Source organism: Bufo gargarizans, chromosome 6 (assembly GCF_014858855.1).
Source record: "Bufo gargarizans isolate SCDJY-AF-19 chromosome 6, ASM1485885v1, whole genome shotgun sequence".
NCBI lineage: Eukaryota > Metazoa > Chordata > Amphibia > Anura > Bufonidae > Bufo > Bufo gargarizans.
In genome coordinates, this window is record NC_058085.1 from 127251413 (window position 1) to 127274712 (window position 23300).

Sequence of the window (23300 nt, forward strand, 5' to 3'; positions counted from 1 at the left end):
TTATGTCCCTCTCTATCAGAATAGTTAGACGTCTTAGGGAGAGATCGAAAATTCCTGAGCAATTGGTAACCTCTCCCAAGCAGCAGTTAGTCTGTACTGACTTAGATGAGCCTATGCAGCTAGGGGGAACTTCTCGTCAGGTCCGTCCTCCTGAGGTTCGCCGTAGGTGGGGGGCTTGTTTTTTCTGTGGGGGGAGGGGTCATTTCATTAATGTCTGTCCCTCCTTTCTCAAAAACAAAAGACCGTCGGAAAACTACTAACCCCAGGCTGTGCGGAGGATGTCAGCCGGGGGGTATACGTTTCCTCCATACGAACATCTCAATTTGTGTTGCCAGCGGTTATTGTTTTTGGTGTTAAGACGGAGTCTATTTCTTTTTTTCTAGACAGTGGAGCAGGGGTAAATTTGATAGATGCCCATTTTGCCCGCACTATGGGTTTGTCTCTCTGTACACTGCAGAGACCTATTCCCATATTCGCTATTGATTCTGCTCCTCTGTCTCAGAGAAACCTCACTCACATTGTCCATAACTTACACCTTCGGGTAGGGGACCACCATAATAAGTGTCTTTCATGTTACGTTCTGGAGGGCCTTCCCTCTCCTGTGGTATTGGGTCTTCCCTGGTTGGTAGCGCACAATCCAGTGGTGGATTGGCAGGCCAGGGAGATATTGGAGTGGAGTGAGCATTGCAGAGAGAATTGCTTAAATAACAATTGCTTAATCGCCTCCATAGCTTCCCTACCTACATTTATTTCGGACTTTGAGGACGTTTTTTTCTGAAAAGGGTTGTCAGAAGCTACCACCTCATCGTCCTTATGATTGCCCGGTTAACCTGATTCCCGGTGCAAAATTACCCAAGTCCAGGTTGTATAATCTTTCGGGTCCCGAGAGACAAGCCATGAAAGATTATATCTCCGAGAGTCTGGCTAAGGGACACATCAGACCCTCTTCTTCACCCGTGGCTGCAGGGTTTTTCTTTGTTAAAAAGAAAGATGGGGGCCTGCGTCCTTGCCTAGATTTCTGTGAGCTAAACCGGATAACCATCCGAGACCCATACCCTCTTCCTCTCATTCCTGACCTTTTTAATCAGATTGCGGGTGCTAGATGGTTCTCCAAACTTGATCTTAGGGGGGCCTACAATCTGATTCGTATCAAGGAAGGGGATGAGTGGAAGACAGCTTTTAACACCCCTGAGGGGCATTATGAAAATTTAGTCATGCCTTTCGGTCTGACCAATGCCCCTGATGTCTTCCAACATTTCATTAATGATATTTTTAGTCATCTCATCGGCAGGTTTGTAGTCATATACCTAGATGATATCTTAATTTATTCGGCTGATCTGAAAACACATGAAGTACATGTCAGGCAAGTACTGCAGGTCCTACGGACGAATAAATTATATGCGAAAATTGAAAAATGTGTCTTCGCCGTTCAGGAAATACAGTTCCTGGGATATCTATTATCTGCTTCAGGTTTCCGTATGGATCCTAGGAAGGTCCAGGCAATTTTAGATTGGGATCTTCCTGAGAACCTTAAAGCTCTACAACGGTTTTTGGGTTTCGCAAATTTCTATAGAAAGTTCATTAAAAATTATTCAGTGATCGTTAAACCCCTTACTGACATGACTAGGAAGGGGACTGATTTTTCTAAATGGTCTGACGCCGCTAAAATTGCATTTTCCTCTCTAAAAGAGAGATTTACCTCGGCACCTGTTCTAATTCAACCTGATGTCTCCCAGCCTTTTATTGTTGAAGTAGATGCGTCAGAGGTGGGAGTGGGGGCTGTATTGTCTCAGGGTCCGTCTCCTGGCAAATGGCGTCCTTGCGCTTTCTTTTCCAAAAAGTTATCTACAGCAGAAAAGAACTATGATATTGGAAATAGGGAACTGTTGGCGATTAAACTGGCGTTTGAAGAGTGGTGTCACTTCTTAGAGGGAGCAATCCACCCCGTCACGGTGATTACGGATCACAAAAACCTTCTGTACCTAGAATCGGCTAAGCGTCTCACCCCTAGACAAGCTAGGTGGTCGCTATTCTTTACCAGATTTAACTTTGTAATCACCTATCGTCCTGGGGCAAAAAATACCAAGGCAGACGCATTATCTCGTAGTTTCCCTGGAGGGGGTAATGTTAGTAATCCGGTACCTATTTTACAAAGAGGAGTGGTTGTCTCTGCTGTACACTCTGTTCTAGAGGGAAAGGTGTTAGAGGCCCAGGGGGACGCCCCAGCCTCTTGCCCCTCAGAGAAATTGTTTGTACCGTTAAACCTGCGTCTTGAATTATTAAAGGAACATCATAATTCGGCACTTGCTGGGCACCCGGGTAGTAAAGCAACCTTGGAGCTATTGTCTCGTCGTTTTTGGTGGCCAAGGTTGCGTCAGGATGTAATGGATTTCGTGTCTACTTGTTCTACTTGTGCACGCGCGAAAGTCTCTCATACACGTCCAGCAGGGTCTTTATTGCCACTTTTCATCCCCAATAGGCCATGGACACATCTGTCAATGGATTTCATCACTGACTTACCGTTGTCTGCGGGTAAAACAGTTATCTTAGTAGTAGTAGACAGGTTTAGCAAAATGGTACACTTTATTGCGCTACCCACACTTCCTAATGCTAAGACTCTTGCTCAGGTGTTTATCAGTGAAATCGTGAAGCTTCACGGGGTCCCTTCCGATGTGGTTTCGGATCGGGGAACCCAGTTTATTTCTAAGTTTTGGAAAGCTTTTTGTTCCCGTTTGGGGGTACACTTGTCCTTTTCCTCAGCTTTCCATCCTCAGTCGAATGGACAGACTGAGCGTACCAACCAAAACCTAGAAACATATTTAAGGTGTTTTGTGTCTGAAAACCAAGAGGTGTGGTCATCATATTTACCGTTAGCCGAGTTTGCCATAAATAATCGCTGTCAGGAATCCACTGGCAAGTCACCATTTCTTGGTGCATACGGTTTTCATCCCCAATTTTGTACTTTCAAAGAGGGGGGGTCTTCTGGGGTTCCCGAAGAGGAACGGTTTTCTTCATCTCTTTCATCGGTATGGCAGAAGGTGCAAGCTAACTTGAAAAATATGAGTGGTAAATATAAATGCATGGCCGATAAGAAACGGTCGCCAGGTCCGGACCTAGGAGTGAATGACTATGTGTGGTTGTCTACTAGGAATATTAAGTTGAAGGTTCCCTCTTGGAAACTGGGCCCTAGGTTCATTGGTCCTTATAAAATAGTAGCCGTCATTAACCCTGTGGCTTTTCGCCTGGAGCTACCTCAGACTTTTAAGATCCATAACGTCTTCCATAAGTCGTTACTCAAGAAGTATGTTCCACCTCTAGAACCATCACCGCTGCCACCTCCTCCTGTTATTGTGGATGGTAATCTGGAGTTTCAAATATCCAGAATTGTTGATTCTCGTCGGGTCCGCCGCTCTCTTCAGTATCTGGTGCATTGGAGGGGTTACGGTCCCGAGGAAAGAATGTGGGTTCCAGCGTCAGAGGTAAACGCCAACAGGTTAATTCAGGCTTTCCATGCCTCTCATCCTGAGAGACCTGGTCCTGAGTGTCCGGAGGCCCCTCGTGAAAGGGGGGGTACTGTCACGAGGGTGTCAAGAGCCACGTCTGACTCCGTTATACCCGGGGTCAGGAAGTCGCAGCGGGTGGCTGCGCGCTCTATGTCTAAAGATCACGTTGTTTCTTAGTGATTGTTTTCTGTGTTTGCCTTGCAATCCTTTTTGTCTCACTCAGGGATCCGTAGCTTCTCCTCCTCAGCTGTTTCTTGTCTGCCACTCCCAACCTCCTTATATTCTCCTCTCACACTTCTCTAGTTGCCAGTTATAGAGCTTCCTGCCTGGACTTCTATACTGACCCACTGGAGCTGTGAATCCTGGTTGTTGTTCCAGAGTGCTACCCTCCGGATCCCTGTTGGGCTTTTTGTTGTCTCCTGTTGTCGCCCACCTGGGATTATATGTTTAGTCTGTATTGTCTGTCCTCCCCTTGGTGTTTTCCTTTAGAGCTAGTGGTGCGGACTAGTGTTCCCACCGCCCTGTTCACTATCTAGGGCTCATCTTAGGGAAAGCCAGGGTTTTAGGCACGTGATCAGCGTACGGGTGAGGAACCCGTCTAGGGACATCAGGGCAGCCAGGTGCCAGCTGCAAGGTGAGTCAGGGGTCACCACCTTCCCTCTCACTTGGGCAGGGCCTTCCTCTTTCCCTCCCTCTGTGTCACGTATGTGATAGTCACACCAATCGTGATAAGTTCCCTCCCAAGCACACACAGATACCTAATGCCCTCTCTTATTCTCATCTATTAACACTTTCTCTCCTTCTTACTGCTGGTGATATCTCTCCAAATCCCCACTATCACCTCAATGTCCCCAGTACAAATTCTACAAATTTCTGTAACCCCCTAAATCTATTAACCATTCCTCTGACCCCTGCTCCTTTGGTTCCCTTTGCAGGAGCATTATGGAACGCGGGCTCTGTCTGTAACAAACTGTCTTTTTACATTCACAAAACTTTCCTTTTTGGGTCTCACAGAAACATGACTGACACCATCTGACACCTCCTCCCCTGCTGCACTCTCATATAGTGGATTTCATTTCACTCACACCCCCCACCCCGGCTGCAAACATTGTGGAGGAGTTGGTCTTCTCTTATCAAACACCTGCTCCTACAGCCCAACTCCACTGTCACCCTCCATTACGCTCACCTCATTTGAAGTACACTCTGTTCGCATCTACTCTCCCTCCAATCTTCAAGTAGATATCATTTACCGCCCCCCAGGCCCAGCCACCATCTTTCTTGACCACTTTAACACCTGGCTACTACACTTTCTTTCTGCCGACATCCCCACTATCATCATGGGTGACTTCAACATCCCTAGTGACACCTGCCACTCAGCTGCCTCTAAACTCCTATCACTCTCTTCCTCCTTCGGCCTCTAACAGTGGTCTTCAGCTCCCACCCACAGAGATGGTCACTCGCTGGATCTTATCTTTACCCACCTATGCTCCCTATCTAACCTTTCTAATTTGCATCTCCCTGTCATGGTAGGGAGTGGGGGAAACGCCCCACTGTACAATGTCACCAGGTACTAGGCCGTAGGCAGGGAAAAGGGAGTTGGTCATCTCCTAAAGCTTCCCTAACATAGCCCTAGTCTCCTGGCTGTATGAGCCGCCTTTAATGGTAAGGGGGCTCATACCCACGAACCTAGAAGTCTAGGAATCCCTGCATCGCCCTCAACATAGTGACAGGGCAGAGACCTCCTGTTCATCCATCACCACGGATGAAAGGCATCTCCAGCGGCCCAGTAGCAGACAGGGAGAAAGACAATGCAGCAACTGCAGGGCAGGTAAGAACACAATGCAACAACGGAACATCAAACACTTACCTGCCGCAGCAAAGATGGAATAACCACACAACAACAACCTGGACCCCCATGCGGACACCAAAGCAGGGTGGCTCCAGGCAAGGCTGCTGATATGTTTAGGTTCAGAAGACGAACAGTGGAAATGTCTAGCAGACATGCTGGAGACAACATCAACAGACCAGACATGTAACAACGCACAATACATAACAACCAAATCCCAAATCAAACCCACACCAAACATAGACACATAAGGATGGGTGGAGACATGGAGAAGACATAGGGATGACATTGCTAAAAGACCTTGATGTCCAACAAGGTGGACTTCAATGACTGGGCAGATGGAATAGCCAGAGAAAGGAGCATAGCTTCCAGCCCAAAGCATAGCGAGAGTACAACTAACCTCCAAGCTACAAGCAAAGGCTAAATAGCTAGAAGAGACCACACCCTGATCTAACCAAGTCAGGATATTAACCCCATGCACACCACACAGCAGGGAGACACAACTTGAAGGGGATGTGCACATGCAAACCGAAAACTACTCATTGCCCCCAGCAACCAGTCTGCACGGCAACTGCATCATGGTCAAACCATACGACCTTTACACTCCCCTATCCGACCACAAGCTACTCACCTTCTCTTCATTGGTCTCTTCTGCTGCTCCCCTGGTCCACACACTAGCACACCCCCGCAGGAACCTTAAACATCTCGACTTTTGCTTGCTTTCTGACTCTTTTCTCCCACTCTCTACCATTCGTTCCCTCCAAGACCCAGATGCTGCCATCACCCTATATAATACCAGAATAAGTACATCTCTGGACACTGTTGTCCCCTCACACACAACAAAACCCGAAAAATCAACAGATAACCCTGGCACACCAACCTGACCAAAAATCTCAGACAGACTTCCAGGGCTGTTGAGCGACGATGGAAGAAATCCCATTCTAAAGATCAATTCACTGCATACAAGCAATCCCTCCTTATATTCAAATCCTCATTAGCTGATGCAAAACAGGCCTACTTCTCACTTCTCATATCTTCCCTGTCCCACAGCCCTAAACAACTCTTTAACACTTTTAACTCCCTTCTCTGTCCACCAGCGTCCCCACCCTCTCCTCTCATCTCATCTCTAAGGACTTTGCCACATACTTCAAACAATAGTCAAGAGAAAGATAGTCAATTAGAGAAAGCTTCAGTACACAGTCCCCACAGACCCTCTACACAACTCCTAGGTCCTCTTTTCCCAAAAAACACTTCTTCACCATTACAGAAGAAAAACTATCCACTCTACTCTCCAGATCACATCTCACCACCTGTGCACTTGACCCAATCCCATCCCACCTCATCCCTAACCTCACCACAGTGTTTATCCCAGCCGGAACTTATCTCTTCAACCTATCACTAACCTCTGGTGTCTTCCCCTCTGCTTTTAAACATGCATTACACCCATCCTCAAAAAGCCTTCAATTGACCCATCTTCTTTGTCCAGTTATCGCCCCATATCACTTCTTCCGTATGCCTCAAAGCTACTTGAACAACATGTCCATTCGGAACTGTCCGCTCACCTCTCCTCCTGCTCCCTCTTTGACTGGCTACAATCTGGCTTCCGACCCCACCACTCGACTGATACTGCCCTTACCAAAGTGACCAATGACCTACTAACATCCAAAACCAAAAAACATTACTCTGTCCTCCTTCTCCCTAACCTGTCCTCTGCCTTTGACACTGTTGACCACTCCCTTCTGTTGCAAACTCTCTCATCTCTTGTCATCACTGACCTGGCCCTCTCCTGGATCATATCATACCTCAAAGACCAGATGTTTAGCGTCTCCCACTCTCACACCACCTCCTCGTCTCATTCCCTCTCTGTTGGTGTCCCGCATGGCTCTGTCCTAGGACCCCTGCTCTTCTCTATTTACACTTTTGACCTGGGACATCTCATAAAGTCCCATGGCTTTCAGTATCACTCTTATGCTGATGACACACAAATCTACCTCTCTGGTCCAGACATCACCACCTTATTATCCAGAATCCCACAATTCTATCTTCTATATCATCCTTCTTCTCCTCTCGCTTTCTAAAACTTAACATGGATAAAACAGAATTCATCATCTTTCCCCCATCTTGCTCATTCCCCCCAACAGATCTATCACGATCAATGGCTGCACACTCTCCCCGGTCAACCAAGTCCGTTGCCTTGGAGTGACCTTGGATTCTGCCCTATCCTTTCGACCACACATCCAAGCCCTTTCCACCACCTGCCGCCTCCAACTCAAAAACATCTCCCACATCCGAGCTTTCCTCAACTTTGAATCTGCGAAAATGCTTGTATATGCCCTCATCATCTCCCGCCTAGACTACTGCAACATTCTCCTCTGTGGCCTTCCATCTAGCACTCTCGCACACCTCCAATCTATCCTCAACTCTGCTACCCGACTAATCCACCTCTCGCCCTGTTACTCCTCTGCCTCTCCCCTCTGCCATTCCCTTCACTGGCTCCACATTGCCCAGCGAATTCAGTTCAAAATACTAACAAATACAGTGCTGCCCATAATTATTCATACCCCTGGCAAATTTTGACTTAAAGTTCCTTTTATTCAACCAGTAAGTAAAAGTTAATAAGACGATGTACAAGAGGCATTATTGTGGGGGGAAAAAAATACATTTCTCAGCTTTTATTTATTTTTGAGCAAAAAAATTCAAGATGTTTCCCACTGTGGAAAATCTCAGAGGACGTGGTCGGAAGCCAAAAGTGAATCTGGGCTCTGTTGGACACTGCACACTGCTGGGTTCCACGGATGCAGACCAAGGAGGACACCACTTCTCCAGATAAGGCACACAAAAGCTTGCTTGGCCTTTGCTAAAGCTCATCTGAACAAAGAAGAAGACTTCTGGTCTTCTGTGTTATGGTCAGATGAAACAAAAATGTAATTGTTTGGTCACAATGATGTTTCCTTCATTTGGCATAAAAAGGGAGAAGCCTTCAACACCATCCACACTGTCAAACATGGTGGTGGGAACCTAATGCTTTGGGGGTGTTTTTCAGCCAATGGACCAGGGAACCTAATCACAGTAAACGGCACCATGAAAAAAGAGCAATACATGAGGATTCTCAACGACAACATAAGGCAGTCTGCAGAGAAACTTGGCCTTGGGTACCAGTGGACATTTCAGCATGACAATGACCCAAAACACACAGCAAAAATGGCAAAGAAATGGTTAGCAGACAACAATAATGTTTTGGAGTGGCCCAGCCAGAGTCCAGACTTGAACCCAATTGAGAATCTGTGGAGGGAGCTAAAGATCAGGGTGATGGCAAGAAGACCCTCCAACCTGAAAGATTTGCAGCACATTGCTAAAGATGAATGGGCAAAAATACCTGTGGAGACATGCAAAAAGCTGGTCTGCAATTATAGGAAGCGTTCGATTGCTGTAATAGCCAATAAAGGCTTTTCTATTGATTATTGAGAAGGGTATGAATAATTTTGGACTGGACACTTTTTGTTTAAATGTAAATAAAAGCGGAGAATTTTTTTTTCCCACAATAATGCCTCTTGTACATCGTCTTAGCTTTTGGAGACACCTATGCCATTTCCTGTCAAAAAATGACTTGCTGGTTCAATAAAAGTAACTTTAAGTCAAAATTTGCCAGGGGTATGAATAATTATGGGCAGCACTGTACATGCAAGGCCGTCTACAACCTGTCCCCTCCCTACATCTCTGAGCTACTTTCCCGATATATCTCCACACACAATTTCCAATCCTCACAAGAGCTCCTTCTCTCCTCTTATCACCACTTTCCACAATCACCTCCAAGATTTCTCCCATGCATCCCCCCACTCTGGAACTCGCTACCCCAACATATCAGACTCTCACCTACAGTGGAATCCTTAAAAAGAAACCTAAAAACCCACCTCTTCAGACAAGCCTACAACCAGTGACCCTGCTGCCTCTGCCACCATGACCAACTTCACCCTCACCTACTGTGTCCTTCTCCCATACCATGTAGATTGTAAGCCCTCACGGGCAGGGCCCTCTCTCCTTCTGTACCAGTTTGTAACTCGTCTTTTTTATGCTTCGTGCAATTGTCTGTATTATGTATGTGCACCCCTTTCATATGTACAGCGCTATGGAATGAATGGCGCTTTAATAATAAATAATAATAATCATAACTACCCCGTTTGAAGCGCTTCACTTCCCAGCAGCTACTTTCACCGATCCGCAACCACACTAAACAGATCGGCAGTCCGCACGTGAAAGTTCCATTACCACGTGGGACGCCAACAGTGAGGTTTAAAAGGAGGATCGGCTCTCATACAAAACAGCAAACTGTAAAGACGACAGGAAAGGTAACCGCAGTCAGTGTACAAATGCCACTTGGGATGCCACAGTAGGCATACACTAGTACCTGACTGCCAACTTAACATTACATTTATACAATCCACAATAAGATATGCAGTGGAATATATATCTCAATGAACTGGACATATGAACAATAGTATATTCTGATGAACTGGGCATATGAATAATTTTCCAAACATCAGACTGCAAACCAGCTAAAGAGATATATCTCACAGTGTGAACAGCACAAGACAGGCAGCTTAAATAACAGGAGTGGCTTGATTTATTACAGTGTTGTATCATATGCTGCTGAATTACTGGGAGTGATTTAATAAATGTCATTGTTGCAACACAGTATCGCAAATAACATTGGCAATTTCGGCTCCTATTAGGTGGAAATAACAAGATTATTTGCTGCTACATTTATAAATAGAGACTGGATTTTTTTCAAGGACTTTTTGAATGCATTTTCCGTATAGTTTACATTGAACACAACTATATGTATGGTTATTTATTCTAGTTACCATGTGGGACTGTTGATTGATCATCTTTGCTATTTACCTATATAGATCTAGAGAATGAATGTTACCACTCCTATTCATTTTAAAAGATTTTAACATTTCTATGTGCATTTTAGGGGTTATTTTACTTCATTTAGTGTTATTTTATTTTATACATTAAAGGTCCGTTTTTAAATTTCACCTCTCCGAGTGTCACCTGGTGCAGAGTTCCTGTCTATATATCAGTAAATTATATTACATCATGCAATGCCAGTCTGCTGCATCAAAAGCTATGAAAATATTATCAAGTACAAGGAAAGGCACAGCTCCTGGAGAGGAAAGTATTATTTTATCCCTTTATAAAGCATTGATGAGACTGCATCTGGAGTATGAAGAGCAGTTTTGGACACTAATCCATAAAAAAAATATAAAAAAATATAAAAAAAGCTAGAGAGAGTGCAAAGAAGGTCAAACAAATAAATACGAGGCATGGGACATCTCAGTTATGATAATGGGTTTAAAAATTAAAATATTTTACCCTAGAGAAGTAAAAGCTGAGGGGTGATATATTTTGTATAAATATGTCAATGATCCCTGTAATCATTATAATTTGTCTGTGAAGGTTCTCATTTGTCCAGGTGATGGTATATTAGTAGTAAAGTGTCAGAGCAACTGGACTTTTTTTTATCCTGAAGACATTTTGCTAGTCATCAAAATGGCTTTCTTGATTAGAATGGCTTGTACGAGAAATCTCCAAAATCAAATGTGCTTCAGTCATGGCGGTAAGATGTTGATTGCATTTGCATGACTAAAGCTTTTAAGTGTGATCACATTGCCTTGGTAGAGGTGTTAGAATAGTACTATAAGTAGCAGACAATAAAAACCTATTTACAAGAAAACCTACTAATGCAGACCAATATCTATTGTTTGATTCCTATCCTCCTCTGGATCACAAACTGGGGGTCTTCAGAACAATATAGAACCAAGCTGAATAGATCTAAATCAGCATAGAGGCTAAGAAATGGGAATTCGAAAACTTAAAAGGTGTCCTTAAAAGTTTTGGGTAAACAGACTGGGCTTTTGATAAAACTGGGAAAATAATTAGAAAGAATGTTAAAGGGAACCTGTCACCTCCAAAAACCATCCCAAGCCGCCAGCAGTACCTAACAGTAGCCAGCAACATATTTATAACAATAATTTTCTTCCTGAAGGCCGATTCAAGATAACCATGCCCCCTTCCCTGCCCCTTCGCTGTGACTGACAGCTGGCAGTTCGGCTGACTTTGCCGTACTCTATGCATAAGAGCTGTCAGTCACAGCGAAGGAGCAGGGAAGGAGGCGTGGTTATCTTGACTTGAAGCAAGGAGGCCGCTGCCCCCTTGACTTAAAGCTTGACTAGAGAAGCGTGCCGGCAGGGGATAAAATAAGTTTTCTGAGCATTAGCCGCATCGGCCTTCAGGAAGAAAATCATCGCCGGAAACACGCTGCTAGCTACTGTCAGGTACTGCTGGCGGCTTGGGATAGTTTTTGGAGGTGACAGGTTCCCTTTAATAAAGTTAAGGTGTAAAGTAGGGCAGATGGAAGAACCTCGTACTTCTGTATATGACTGATGCATCTGAAAAATATTTTTTTATAAACATCGCATGCAACACACTGGTTCACCCAAAAGACCCAATGCCAAAACACAAGGGGAATATTGTGTATGAAGTCCAGTGCAGTGAGGGGTGCCAAGAAATACATATTTGGGAAACAAAACAGCAGCTACACCAAAATATGGTCAGAACCCAGTTGAGTACCTACAGCTTTTAAGGATAAAAGGCCAGGTGTGTGATGACAGCAAGGTTTGCATATTAGACACGAAAAGGACTGGTTCAAATGAGGTGTGAAAAAGCTTTTTAGGTTAAATTCGAGAAACCAAACTTGAATATAGGTGGAAAGCTGTGACATCTATTGTCTGCCACTTACAATACTGTTTTCACACCTCTTCCAAGACAGTTTAATCACACCCCATCATGCAAATCTTACCTCCATGACTGAAGCACAAGTCACTAGTATTTAATGGCAGAAATTTCTCGTACAAGCCATTCTAATTCAGAAGGCCATTTGGATGACTGGCGAAACATCTTTAGTAAAATAAAGAATACAGCAAGTTCAGTTGCTCTGACTTATTACCGCTGAATAGAGAGTCACTGCTTGCAGTGAAAGGAAAAGCAATTTGGTCATTTAGTTAGATGTGTCCAAACCGTGTAGTTATGGAACATGCTCTCATAGTAATTGGTAATGGCTGAAAGTGTGAATAGTTTTAAGAAGGGGTGCGATATTGGTGTTGATCCAGGGAATCTTCCAATTGCCAGCAGGGGTCTAGAAGGAACACATACATAGATGGAATGTAAAATGTGGTGGAAAATCAACAGCACTTTAGAAAATAGCCAAGTTAGAGCACTAAGCAATTTTCATAAGTGATATGGAAGTGAATGGAGAAAGCCTCTCATGTGTGGCCTCTTGTTCGTTTCTGTGGGGAGACCTTTGGAGCATGTGGCTACATTTGGATAGGGTTCTTACATGGGTTGTCCAAACTCATTTAAAATATCAGGCAAGCCCCCAAATAGCCTCAAATTAAAAATATGAGACAAGCCCACCCAGTTCTCCTGGCGCTGATCGTACCCAAATTGCAGTAGTGATGATCCGATATACAGCATGTAACCTCTGCAGCCAATCACTGTCCTCAGCAGTCTAAGCAGAGGACAGTGGTTATCTGCAGTGTTCATGTGCTGTATATAGGCAGATAACACTGCTGGAGAAAGGAGTGAGTATAGCATGATTTTTCATTTTAGGCTATTGAAGGGATTGTCTGAGATTTTAATTATCTCAGACAATCCATTTAAAGAAAAATATTTTTTAGTCTTTTAGTTGCAGATCCTCATATTTTCTGGCTCCCCATCCTCCCAAGCCTTCCTCCTGTCTCCCCTGACATTATGGCACTTTGTTTCCAAAATGCACACAGATGCCGTCTGATGTGCTGATCTTCAAGAATGTAGCCTGCAGCATCTGTGTAGAAGATATCCCTTAAGCAGTAGTCAAAAAGAAAATGTAGTAAGCAGGCGCCTGCATGGGATATGGACAGGGCCAGTGCAAGGATATTTGCCAACACAAGCGAAGCTAGATTTTGGCACCCCCCCACCAGAACTCGTGGGGTTGATGTAAAAGAAGGGGGTGATGTAACATGGAAGGGGTGATTTGACATGGAGGGGGAGAAAAGTGACATGGAGGGGGAGAGAAGTGACATGGAGGGGGTGATGTTACATGGGGTGGGATGAGAAATGTGGAACAGAGGGAATGATGTGACATGGAGGGGGAGAAATGTGACATGGAGGGGGAGAAATGTGACATAGCGGGGTGATGTGACATGGAGGGGGAGAAATGTGACATGGAGGGGGAGGAATGTGACATGGAGGGGGAGAAATGTGACATGGAGGGGTGATGTGACACGGAGGGGGAGAAATGTTACATGGAGGGGGAGAAATGTGATACGGAGGGGGAGAAATGTTACATGGAGGGGGAGAAATGTGACATGGAGGAGGAGAAATGTGACATAAAGGAGGAGAAATGTCACCATTTTTTTACATCACCCCCTTTGTGTCACATTTTTTCTCCTCCATATCACATTTCTCCCCCTCCATGTCACATTTCACCCCCCCATGTCACATTTCACCCCCCATGTCACATCACCCCCCCCATGTCATATCACCCTCACATTTCACATCACCCCCATGTCACATCACCCCCCATGGCACATTTCTCCCCTCCATGGCACATCCCCCCCATGTCACCGCCCCCTCTATTATTAATGTTGTGTAAAAACATTATGCTCACCTGGCCCTGGTCCCATCTGCAGCAGCTCCCCTTCTCCTCTGTGTGGTCCTGATATCTTCTCTCTGGGCTCCGGACAAATTTGAGGACCGCAGTGGCCGAGGCTGTGTCACGTGTCAGGCCAGTGATTGGCTCAGCGGGAAATCATTAGCGTGACATGTGACACAGCTGCGGACACTGATTGGCTGAGTGGCAAAGGTCCTCAAACTTGTCGGGAGCGTGGGGGACCTATTCAGACTCTTGCTATGGGCCCAATGATTTCTATGTACTCCGCTCTGTATGTGTGCTTCTATATATGAATTGACTGCACTGAAATATGACCTGATTCCTTCATTTTCTAGTTTTCCTTTTGCTATATGTTCCACATTGCCTTCTCTCACACAACTTGAGGAGAAAGGCCTGTGCTTCTTTCCTCTATTAGAGGAGGAAAATGTTTAGGAAGGAGGGGTGCTCATGATTTTTTTTGCGCTGCACCCACCAATGTGTTGAAGCAGCCCTGGTCAAAGTGGATTTATAATATATAATCAAAATACCTTTTAGTGTGTTTACCAAATATTCAAACCATTGTCGCACTGTTGAGTCTCCCAAAAAATAGATTAGCTTATTCTGTAAACAAGCATAAATCTTATCTTCGGTGCTAAAGTCAGGGATATTACAGAAGACAGGTTGCCACTTATTTTGCAATGCAAAACCACTGGGAAATGGAGATTTCATCCCAATTCTACAGGTGCTTAAGTTAGATGGAGCTGGATCTGTGGAGATGAAGAAGATGGTGACAGGTTACATAAGTGCTTTACATTCTTCTCTATTCATCAACATATATATTACTACATAGTTAAACACCATATTCCATCATTAGATACAATGGCTTGGGAAATCAATGGTGATTAGATGAAGGGCCTAAGTATAGCTTTTGCATTGCAGCCAAGGATGCCAAAGCCAATGTTGACAGTGGCATCTGAGGAGTATACAGAAAGAAGGAGCTTTCTCTCTTACTCCATAGACTCCCTGCAATGAAATTGTGGGGTGCCAATGTTTGCCATGGCACCTGGAAGCCTTACAATGGCGCCTAGGCCAGCCATGTACAGAAGCCTATGACCCCCAGCTGGGTCTCATAGACAACTGTCAGTGTGAAACTAACAGTTTCAATGCAGCATTTATCGTACTGCATTCAAACAGGGATCAGTGTTTTATAAAAATAACAAAACAGTTTCAAGTGAAAAAAGTGTCCTTTTCCCCTCAGAATGGCAGAACAGCCATTTTGTGGTCACCTCGCCTCACAAAAAGCGTAATATTGAGCGATCAAAAAGTACCATGTAATCTAAAATGGAACCAATGAAAGAGTCACTTAATTCCACAAAAAACTAGACCTCACACAAGACTATCATCAGAATCATTTTTATGTTACACAAAACATGATTTTTTAAAAATAATTATTTTATTGGAACTGCCTGACGGATACGGCAGAACGTATGCCAACTGAATGCATTTTGAGACTGATCAGGATCCTGATCTGTCTTACAAATGCATTGCAAGAATGGATCCGTCTGTTCGTTTGTCATATGGACAAACAGATCCGTTCCAAAAAAAATTTCACACTTTTACCGGTCTGCGGATGCGCAGACTGGAAGGACGGAGCCGTAATTCCGGTATTTTGAATGCTGGATCTGGCACTAATACATTCCTATGGCCTTCAGGCAAGTGTTCAGTTATTTTGGCTGGAGATAAAACCGTAGCATGCTGCGGTTTTATCTCCACCCTGATGAGTCAAAAAGACTGAACTGAAGATATCCTGATGCCTCCTGAACGGATTGCTCTCCATTCAGAACGCATGGGGATAAAACGCATCAGTTATTTTCCGGTATTGAGCCCCTAGGACGGAACTCAGTGCCGGAAAAGAAAAACGCTAGTGTGAAAGTAGCCTTATGGAAAATCTGCAAAAAAATTTTACATTTTGAAATTTCACAAACATTTTCCTTTTATTCTTGTTAACAGATGGTTAACCAACATTTGTAAAATACGTTTCACATAATTTAAGGGTTGTAGTTTCTTAAATGGGGTCAATTATGGGTGGTTTCTATTATAAATTGACTTTATAACTGAATTTGCCCTTAAAAAAAGTCAGTTTTAGAAATTATTTTGAAAATGTGAAAAGTTGCTTCTAAAATTTAAGCCTTCTTGCTTCCTAAAATCATAAGATGACAAAATGATACATGATACTGTCAGAAAGGCGGAAAACTAAGGGGTTAGGAAGGGGTTAAAGAGACTGTGCCATAAGAAGAACTCCTGCTAATATTGTCTATTAAAGGGGTTGTCTGGTTTAAAGATAAAAAACGGACAACCCTTGTATCAGCCTCCAATAAAGAACTGGCAAGTACCAAGAGAGAACCAGAGCTATGCTGTGGGATCTGTCAGGTAAGTACCTTCTAGTTATTTATTTCAGGCTGATCCCTGATTAATGATTTTGTGGAAAAAGATTTAGCAAAATATTTAAATCATTAATTTATAATCCTGCTCGTTCTGGGCTTTGAAGTCAAGAAGGCGGTCCTATCAGTGATTGACAGCTATCTCTGTATACCCAGTCATAGAGGGAAGCTGTCAATCACTGATAGGACCGCCTCCTTGATGTAAAAGCCCAGAATGAGCTGGAATTCAAGTGAATAAATTACAAGTGTTGTTGAGTCTTTTTCCATAAAACTATATATCAATCTGCTCAGCTCTTCACACTCTATAACATGCTGCTTGCAGAATACAATGCATTTTCAGGATGACAAGTTGACTTTAAAGGGCTTCTGTCACCCCACTAAAGTGATTTTTTTTTTTTTGGGCTGGTGAAATTAGTTATATTGCGATATATGACAATATAATTGTGTTACTTACTTTGATCCAGCAGTTTCTGCAAAAAACGAAGTTTAAATATATGTAAATTCGGTCTCTACCAGCAAGTAGGACGGCTACTTGCTGGTAGCTGCTGCAGAAATCCGCCCCCTCGTCGTGTTGATTGACAGGGCCAGCCGGGATCTCCTCCTCCGGCCAGCCCTGTCGGCATTTCAAAAATCACGCGCCTGTGTTGATTCGGCGCAGGCGCTCTAAGATGAGGAGGCTCGTCTCCTCAGAACTCCCTCAGTGCGCCTGCGCCGATGACATCACCGAAATAGAAGACGTCATCGGCGCAGGCGCACTGAGGGAGTGCTGAGGAGACGAGCCTCCTCATCTCAGAGCGCCTGCGCCGAATCAACACAGGCGCGCGATTTTTGAAATGCCGACAGGGCTGGCCGGAGGAGGAGATCCCGGCTGGCCCTGTCAATCAACACGACGAGGGGGCGGATTTCTGCAGCAGCTACCAGCAAGTAGACGCCCTACTTGCTGTTAGAGACCGAATTTACACATATTAAAACTTCGTTTTTTGAAGAAACTGCTGGATCAAAGTAAGTAACACAATTATATTGTCATATATCACAATATAACTAATTTCACTAGCCCAAAAAAAAAAAAATCACTTTAGTGGGGTGACAGAAGCCCTTTAAGCAGCAGCAGCTCTCTACTCTGGATAATAGAGGGTGACGTCAAGCTAGGGCTCCCCCTTCATGATGATCATAAACCCTCACATACAGTAGATACAATGCTACCTTCTGTTACATAGAGCATAGACCAGTGATGGCTAACCACCGGCACTCCAGCTGTGGTGAAACTACGACTCCCAGCATGTTCTAATCATTTCTGTGGAGTTCTGAGACCATCCAAGCTAGTGTGAATCTTGGGAGTTGTAGTTTTACCACAGCTTGAGTGCCGGAGGTTAGCCATCACAGGCATAGACTCTCGCTTTGGAGGACTCAGTCCAATAAAGCATTACATGGTCGCACAATCATTTTAGTGGGTTCCTTGCAATTCTATAAGTCCCCTTTGGCGGCCAAGTCAATGGAAATGTGCATCTGATGATGATGATGATGATATCAACCAATCTGCATGGGTTTTAGATGCATTATATGAGAACAATAAAAAAGGCCTAACTGATAAAAAAAATATGAAATTTGAAAGAAAAATGTTTACCTGTACATGTGGATACGTCAATGTAATCAAAATCTCCTTTAATATTAATGGCTACATTTTCCCTAAAAAGAAAACATAACAAAATATTTGAAGATATATGGAAAAATGAAATTTTTATGGTTGTATTTAATCGTTTATAAAGAGCCGACATGTGTGGTAGAGAGAGACAGACAAACCTCTTTTTCTAGTAGGTAAAGAGAAATAAAAGTTTGATTGGTCGAATTCCGACCCCTATTGAAAAGGCTGTGCCAGATAAAGGCTTACATTCCTGCATGGACAGTATAGTCTTTATACATGGTGGCATTTGTAATATGCTACATTATCACTAAATGGCAGTGTTTAATAAGTCAACAGGAAAATGTATCCTCAGTGCCCTAAAGATACAAAAGTTTTTGGTCCATGCACATATGTTTAGATTGTTCTATGGCCACAATAAGTGATCAGATTTAATGTGTTTGTATTCTACAGAAAATGAATCAGACAACCAAAATTAAGCAGAACAGAAATGTTAAACCTATCACTTAAACACAATACAGACTTTTAGAGATTAGTAAATTGAAGTAGGGAGGCGCTGCGGTATGACGTGAGCAGACGGGCGTGCAGTGGTCCTCCCCCTCCCACAACGCCGGCTCCGGCTCCCGCTTTCGCTGCGGCATGGGCGCTGATGCTGCTGATGAGCTACCCGACCCCCTGCTGAGAGACTGACCTTCCTGCTGAGGCATCCGCTGACCCAGCTGTTCCACCCCCTTACTCTGGAGCGCCGCCGTTCCCCCCGCTGAGTCGGCTTTGGAGGCTGGATGTCCGGGGTCCTCATCAGGGGTCCTTGCTATCTCAGCCTGCCCCATCTGTGCCTGCTCTGAGCTGTCCAAGGCTGGAGGTTCCACGCGGTGTCTGGAGTCTGGGAGTCGCAGTGAGGTGTGAGTTGATGTCCCCCTGCGTGTTGCCATTCTGGGGAGCCCCGTCCGCCTGGTGCTGCCCGCAAGGAGCGGTCGTTTGAGTCCCGTTCCTGGTGCCTCATCTGCCCTGCTGCCCTGTTTGCTGGGTGGCACTGAACAGAAGGGGGCTGTCTGGCTGGGAGAGGCTGTCTCCCCCTTCCCTATCAGCTGACGCTGTATTGGCCGGTCCACTATACGCTGCTTCACTCGCTAGCTGTTCTACTTGATCTATTTGTGGGGCTGCTGCGACAGTAGTTAGGATTAAACAGCCTTCTTGGGGCGCTACACCACCTATACCAGTGCACATTAGCGCTGCCTCTATCCTGTTGCTGGACACTGCACTGCTCCGGGATGAAAACCGCTCCATTACCCCTCTGAGCCCCAGACCCCGGAACCTATGAGCCCCAGAATCGGGGCAATTACACTTTGGAGCTTTCCGTGATTCAGGATACCGGGGGGCCTATATGCAAGATCCCCTGATTTATTAACTCTTTCTGGGTGCCACAAGATGTCCATGACTGTGTGTATAGAAACACTGTGATTCGTACAATATTAATCCTGAAGTAATCGTGTAAGAGGGGGAAAGGGGAAGGAAATAAAAAGGGGAAGGGGGAAGGAGAAAAAAATAAATAAAAATATGGCCCCCAAATTACAAAACAGAAAGTCCATCGGAACCTCTTCCGTTCAGTGCTGCCCCACTACCAAAAAATGTCTAGAATATTGACATGGATTATCCGCGGTTTTGCGGATAAAATTAAGAGATGCGTAGTGTTTGATTTGGTCTCTAGACATTTACCAGCAGTAGTGGCCCTGCTAGAAACACACCTTACATTTAAAAAAGTAGCAGCGCTGGGTGGAAGGAGATGGGCCTCTCACGAATACCATTCTTGTTACTCCACATACTCTAGGGGAATTAGTGTTTACATTCACAGACAGGTAGACTATGACCCAATAGAACAGCTAATTGATCAAGAGGGCCGGTATATTTTTTTGCACTGTAATTGGCAGGGGCAAAGGAGAATTATTGCTTTTATATACAGTCCACCCCCTTTTACAACAACTGTATTATGTAAATTGATGGAATATATTGCAGCACGAGAGGAGTGCCCGGTGCTGGTGATGGGCGACTTCAACTCGGTCATGGACATTAAAAAAGATAGGATCTCCACCATAACTAACTATGAATCAAATTCTGGTCGAAGTACTGTACTATCTAGAATATGTAAAGAGATGGCATTGGTTGACATATGGCGATCTCTTTATGGAGATAAGCAAGTTTTTTCATGTTTCAGTAACACATATAGGTCCATGTCTCGAATTGATCTGGCCCTCGCCAGCCTCGGGCTCATTAATAGGGTTAAAAAAATGAATTATGAGTGTCATCGTGTCTCTGACCATAGCCCGGTTATGGTAATACTGGATAGTCCTAATAAACCAAATCCAAATAGAATTGTTAAACTTAACACCCACTGGATGACATTAATAAGGGATCTGGATAAGATTAATGAAGAAATAAAGCTCTTTTGGAGCAATAACGTTAACTCAACACACATCCATATGGTCTGGGACTCGCTTAAGGCATACCTTCGGGGTATATATTCACATGAAATTAGGAAACGGAAAAATGCCTTTGCCCAAACTCAAAAAGAAATAGAAGGGATGCTCAACCAGATAATGAACGAGATCATCAAGGTAAACACCCCAGAAAAACAACTTCAACTTAAAAAAGTACAAGATGAATACAAACAATATTTATATAATAAAGCACAGAACAAAATGTTCTTTTCAGGGCTGAGAAGTTTCAGCGAGTCCGGCAAACCAAGCAGACTGTTATCCATGATAGTATAAAATCAAAGAGGGAGTAATAACATCATTGGAATTAGGACAGAGGCAGGAAACATCCTACTAGACCCTGACGATATTAATCCCCAAAAGAGGGAAAGATCCGCTGTCAATCACATCCTATCGCCCCATCTCTCTGTTGAATACAGATTATAAAATCCTTGCCAAATTGTTAGCCAATAGATTAAAAACAGTTATCCACAAAGTCGTCCACGTAGACCAAACTGGATTCATCCCCAAAAGGAACAACCAGGACAACGTAAGGAGGGCTTTCTTGAACATCCAGATGGGGGATGGGGGGGACTGCTCCATCCTGTCCTTGGATGCCGTAAGGCTTTCAACAGCGTGGAGTGGCCCTTTCTCTGGAGAGTAATGTCACGGGTGAAAATAGGGGAATATTTCTCCAGATGGGTTCGTATTTTGTATCAAAACCCGGTATCCAGGGTCCGAATTAATGGTGAATACTCTGTCCCCTTCCCCCTGACCCGAGGAACACGCCAGGGCTGCCCCCTCTCCCCCTGGCTCTTCTCGCTGTTTCTGGAGCCAATTGCATGCAAAATTAGAGCAGACGAGGAAATATCGGGCTTTGGGTGTGAGGGAGAAGCTGACAAAATAAGTCTTTATGCGGATGATATGCTGCTTTTCCTGGGGACGGGGTATAAAAATTTGCCCAGGGTTATGGAAAATCTGGATGAGTTTGGATGCCTATCCGGATATGAGATAAACTGGGAGAAATTAAAATTTCTCCCATTAAGACGTCCGGTCCCATTGGGCCATAACTTTCGGGTTAGCATATTGACCCCAGCAGACTCCTTACTTTATCTAGGTATCCAGATGGGGACCAAACTGGAACATTATCCGAAATTGAATATACTCCCAATAATAGATAGAGTTAAGGAAAAAATTAGAATATGGCTAAAACTTCCCCTATCACAAATCAACCGCATAGCTCTCATAAAAACGACACTACTACCAATGTTACTATATGTATTCAATGCTAGCCCAATTACGATAGAAGATACGTTTTTTTAATAAATTAGAGACCCTCTTTAACGAACTGATATGGGGCCGCAAACAAGTTAGAATTAAGATACAATATTTGTATAAAGAGGAGGGTGGAATATCCATCCCTTTTCTAAAAGGATATTATCTAGCTGCCCAATTGAGATGGTGTGTGAGGAATCGAAAGAATAAATGCATTCGGCCTCTTTTTGGGGAGCAATGTAGACCCTGGGAGGATCTTTTTCACATTCTCGAAACTGGTATTTGTAAGAAGAAAACAATAATAAACCCGTTCAGTAGAATGCTTGGGTATATCTGGCAACAAGTTAGAGATATGGTGGGCGTATCTGAAGCAGTTCAGTACACCCCATTGTGGGGGAATGCACACTTACCACAAGTTATGCAATTGGGTGATGCTGAATATTGGGAAAAATATGGGATATATTTAATTGCACAAGTTTTTCATAAAGGACAGATTAAGCCCTTAAATGAAATTTTACCAGACATTGAATTAGGATTTATTGATAAATTTCGATACGAACAACTTCGTCACGCTATATATTACAGAGAGAATAAGAACTATTTGAACATTGTAAAGAACACTTTTTTAGATTTTTGTCAAGATATGACAAAAATACCTCTATATCACACATTTATGTTAAAACATGAACACACAAAAAGGATCACATTTAGGGGTGAGGTTAAATGGGAAAGAGACCTACAAAAGGGGGAACCCATTCCGTGGAACACCGTGTACAGAAATATAAAAAAATTGACTGTTTCACCCGCCCATGCATGGATTATTTTGAAGATCATACACCGTCTCTATTATACACCAGCATTACTGCATATCATTTATAAAGGAAACAGAACTGCTATAAATGTAATAAAGATAGAGGAGATTATAAACATCTGCTGTGGGAATGCCCAGGGATAAACGAATATTGGATCAAAATATTTCAGAAATTGCAGGATAGCTCCCCTATGAAGTATCAAGCTTGCATTGATTATGCTATCCTGGGCACATTCCCAGAGACAGATAAAAATAAAATTGAGCAGATACTCTGGCTTCGGGGCACCGCATTGGCCAAAATAATAATCGTTAAATACTGGGGCACCATAAAACATCCTAATTTCCAGGAGTGGATGGAACGGATGAATAGGGTTAGGCAGAATGAATATATTTTAGCTCAAACAGCGAGGAAAAAGGCAGCCTGGTTGCGGATTTGGGGCAACTGGAAACAATGACAGTTGGTGTAGATACGGCAGCTCCGCGGAAAGAAACGGGGGGTGGAGAGAGGGATGGGGGGGGGGGAATTCAGTATAAAATGAGATGACTTTACTACTGTATTCCTATTCTTTTGTTGTGTGACATTGAAATGGAAGACTGTTGATCTCTATTTTTTAGAAAATAA

The 23300-nt window shown here is 43.9% G+C and overlaps 1 protein-coding gene across 2 annotated transcripts in view; it reads right to left on the bottom strand.

Moving 5' to 3' along the window:
- LOC122942445 (NXPE family member 1-like) overlaps window positions 1–23300 on the bottom strand; it is a 295878-nt gene that overhangs the window by 15261 nt on the left and 257317 nt on the right. For both annotated transcript variants that reach the window (XM_044300072.1, XM_044300073.1), the window contains 2 exons: window positions 18107–18168; window positions 14590–14808 (listed from right to left, as the gene is read on the bottom strand). In XM_044300072.1, coding sequence (XP_044156007.1) covers window positions 14590–14808; window positions 18107–18168 — 281 coding nt within the window. The remainder of the gene's footprint in view (window positions 1–14589; window positions 14809–18106; window positions 18169–23300) is intronic.